At 37.1% G+C, this 3,697-nt stretch overlaps 1 protein-coding gene across 1 annotated transcript; it reads right to left on the bottom strand.

Moving 5' to 3' along the window:
- Nucleotides 1–252: 252 nt before the first annotated feature.
- LOC131302904 (uncharacterized) lies at nucleotides 253–1,560 on the bottom strand. The gene is made up of 2 exons (XM_058329694.1): nucleotides 862–1,560; nucleotides 253–696 (listed from the first exon to the last, which is right to left on the bottom strand). Exons 1-2 carry the CDS (start codon nucleotides 1,558–1,560, stop codon nucleotides 253–255), a joined length of 1,143 nt encoding a protein of 380 aa, XP_058185677.1.
- Between the last annotated feature and the right edge of the window lie 2,137 nt (nucleotides 1,561–3,697).

The raw sequence follows: 3,697 nt of genomic DNA, 5'->3' as shown, positions 1-3,697 counted from the left end.
ATTATCCTTAACTAGCTTTCCAAACTTAAATTGAACGCCTTTTAGCTGGTCTTGTATCATAAACCCAGTTAAGCGACAAGGTGCCTTCCGACGTTCTTCCTTTCCATTAAACGACCTTTTATCTCGTCTAAACATATGACTATCCTCCAAGAATCGTTGATGGTCCATGTAGATATGCTTCCCACTATACTTCAACCATGAAGAACATGTGTCTTTATGGCATGATGGACATGCAAGACGCCCTTTAGTGCTTCACCCAGACAAATTTGCATATGCATGAAAATCATTGATAGTCCACATTAAGGCAGCATGCATCTTAAAATTTTGATTGGTTGAAGCATCAAATGTATCTACTCCGACCCCCCATAACTCTTTCAGCTCCTCTATCAATGGTTGCAAATAAACATCAATGCTATTTCCAAGTGCTGAACGACCGGGTATAAGCAACGACATTATGAAGTACGGTTGTTTCATACACATCCAAGGTTGCAGGTTGTATGGCATCAAGATGACAGGCCATGTACTATGCACATCACTCATCATCCCAAAAGGATTAAATCCATCTGACGCTAATCCAAGTCTAACATTACGTGAATCTGTAGCATATTCCTTATGTTGGAAGTCAAAAGTCTGCCAAGCAGGGGAATCGGCAGGATGACGCATGCAAACATCTTTGGTGCGACCCTCATCATGCCACTTCATAAAAGATGCAATCTTTGACGACATGAACAACCTTTGTAGCCTTGGTATCAATGGAAAATGGCGTAAAACCTTTCTGGGGACCTTTTTACGCTTTTTCGTTGAGGTTCCTTCTGCTCTTTCATGATTGTCAACGGTTTTCTACCTATGTTCATGACATACATGACATTCTGTATCATCAATACATTCTTTCCAATACAACATGCAGTCATTAGGGCAAGCATGAATCTTTTTGTACGAGAGACCCAATTCCCCCAACACTTTTTTCGCTTCATAGTATGAGTTGGGCAATTTCTCACCCTCTGGAATTACCCTGTTGAACGTTCGAAGTAGCTTGGTAAATGAGTCGTTAGTCCATTTTCCAAGGCACTTATTGTGAAATAGTTCAACGAGCAATGAAAGCTTTGAAAACTCTTTACACCCAGGGTACAAAGGTTTTTGGGCATCACTTACCAACTTATAAAATTTTTTAGCATCTGCATTCAACAACTCTACATTATTTGGCACGTCATCCATACCAATATCTCTATTTGAGATCCCGAATGTATCATACAGCATCTCACGCATGCTATTATTTGTGCCCAAAGCATTACCAGAATTAGTGGGAATCGAAGCAGTTGTAGTAGATGACATAGCTTCTCCATGAGCTATCCATTTTGTGTAACCCTTGATAAAACCGTCACATACTAGATGGTCTACTACCTTAGATCGCGTCACCCATCTGCCATTTCCACACTTCACACATGGACAAACAATTTTCCCATCGATACTTGCGTTTTGGAATGCGAAATTCAAGAATCGCTTTACTCCGTTCAAATACTCACTGGTCAACCGAGATTGATACATCCAACTCTTATCCATTACGTTTCTCCGTAAACTGATATCAAAACTTTGTAAGATGGCAATATAATTAAGCAACAGGACATATAGATATTTATACAAAAAGGAAAAATGGCAGTCATGTATCATATATAAGAACACAAAATCATTGTGCTACAAATCCCATAAAGATAACATAAAATTATGGCACACAGTTAAACTTCATAATCTATGTAAGGGCTTTCATATGAAACTGGAATGTATTTTTTATACGGAGGATAGCTTCTTATGCGTCATGTTAGGTGGATTTAAGCACGACAAATTGATGGAGTTCTACAAGCTTCACAACAATAAGATTCAAAAAAAAATAAAAAATTGTTGGCTCTTTCAAGCCAATACATATATATTCCTATAGAGTTGATGGATAAAAACAACGTATGTTAAGTTCCTCTTGCGGTCAAGAATTTCATTAAATGGCAAGGTATTGTACATAGGAAACTAAGTGGGAAAAATAGAATCTCCTACTCTCCCACAAACAGAGATCCCCAAACCTTTTATAGTTTTTCGAAGGAAGCGATACTAACTGTAGGATACATACAGATTTCAATACAAAAAATTACGAGATGGGATACGTATAGTTTTTCGAATGATATGATAACATATGCTATAGAGTAATTTTATAGAGACTACGAGAGTTGTGTCTTGGGTTAAAAAATCAACAAAGAAATGAATAAAGTTAACCGAGCTAAGCACATAGGCATAAAAAATTGGTGAAGTTCATAATATATTCCCATGGAGTATGGATAAAGAAATACCCTTAGGTTTAAGAAATCAAAAAATAATCCAAACACATTCCCCAAGCATGACATAACAAAAAAAAAAGAGAGTTTAAATACAGACCCTCTCACAAAAACTAGGAAAATAGTCCTGCAATTCATCCAAAAGAGAGTTCCCAAGTTTGGTTGGAGAATCAACTATCCCTGGTGATGAGTTTGCCCATGTGATAATATTTTATAACAAGTGTGTGCTAATCTAATTTGGCAACTAAACAATAGCTAAAAATATTGAAACCAACCAAAGCAATCAGCAATTATAAAATTGAAGGGGAGATTGGTAACAAAAATGCTTCTCAATGCCCCTACTTAACTCAATGTCCCTGCTTAACTGTAACGACCCTAATTTTCGGTAAATAAAAATTTCGTTAAATATTTAAATTTTGTTTTAATTACTTGTTTTTACTTTTAATGTTTTTTTAATTTCTAATAATCCGTCATAATTAGATTTTAGTCCTAAAATTTATATTTCATGGCTAGAAATCCTGCATGGCAAGTAGGGTTAGTTTCTAACCGATTAGTTGGAGAAACCGAACTACCAATCCACCTAGTTACAATTCTCTAACCCTAGATGGACCTTTTTGACTGTCTTTGAGCCTTATGAACCCCTCCAACCCTAATTGAATCTTTTAGACCTAGAGAGGTCATCATTATACTCCATGTCTAGTCATTTCAACCTTAGTCATTATCATTATTCCTTTACCCATTGGATAATAAATGTTAGGGGAATTTTTGTCCCTTGGATAATGGAAGCTAGATTTGCCAATGTGTTTATATATTTGACAAGACAACTCATGCCATCATTTTACTACCAAAAGAAGTCATCATTTTGCTTCCAAAAGAAGCAAACTTAGCCTTGCCATGCATGCAAGCCTAGAAAGAATAGCCTTGAACCAAATTCCCCTCTTAGACTTACTTTCCTAGATTTTTCTAGATCTACATATATGTATATATATATGTTCATAGTACTAGAGAGAGAGAGAGAGAGAAAGAGAAGCCGAGAGGGAGAGGGAGAGGGAGAGGGAGAGAGGGAGGTCGAGAGGGAGGGAAAGAGATGGAGTGTGTGGTGTGCTTTGTTCACTCCCACAAGCTACCCCTTTAGCCTTAAGCCTATTTATGACTTGCCAACCCATTTCTAGTCAATTTCTAGCATAGAATCCTAGCCTTTAATCATCCTAGAAATTGACTACAATGAGGTATTTTCACTAGTTGTAAAACATAGTTCCATTCGCACTTTACTTGCTATTGTTGCATGTTATGATGTTGAGTTAGAGCAACTTGATGTCAAAACTGCGTTTTTGCATGGCGAGCTTGAGGAACAGATTTATATGCGTCAGCCTGAGGGA

Source organism: Rhododendron vialii, chromosome 10a (assembly GCF_030253575.1).
Source record: "Rhododendron vialii isolate Sample 1 chromosome 10a, ASM3025357v1".
Taxonomy (NCBI): domain Eukaryota; kingdom Viridiplantae; phylum Streptophyta; class Magnoliopsida; order Ericales; family Ericaceae; genus Rhododendron; species Rhododendron vialii.
Note: the sequence above shows the minus strand (reverse complement) of the source record. Positions and strands in the feature narration are given on the sequence as shown.

Excerpts from the sequence above, each read along its gene's own strand:
- LOC131302904 (XM_058329694.1), bottom strand. The coding sequence starts at position 1,560 with ATGGATAAGAGTTGGATGTATCAATCTCGGTTGACCAGTGAGTATTTG. Across the intron at positions 697-861 it reads TTGATGATACAGAATGTCAT|TGGCATGATGAGGGTCGCAC; the intron begins GTATGTCATGAA and ends TCTTTTATGAAG.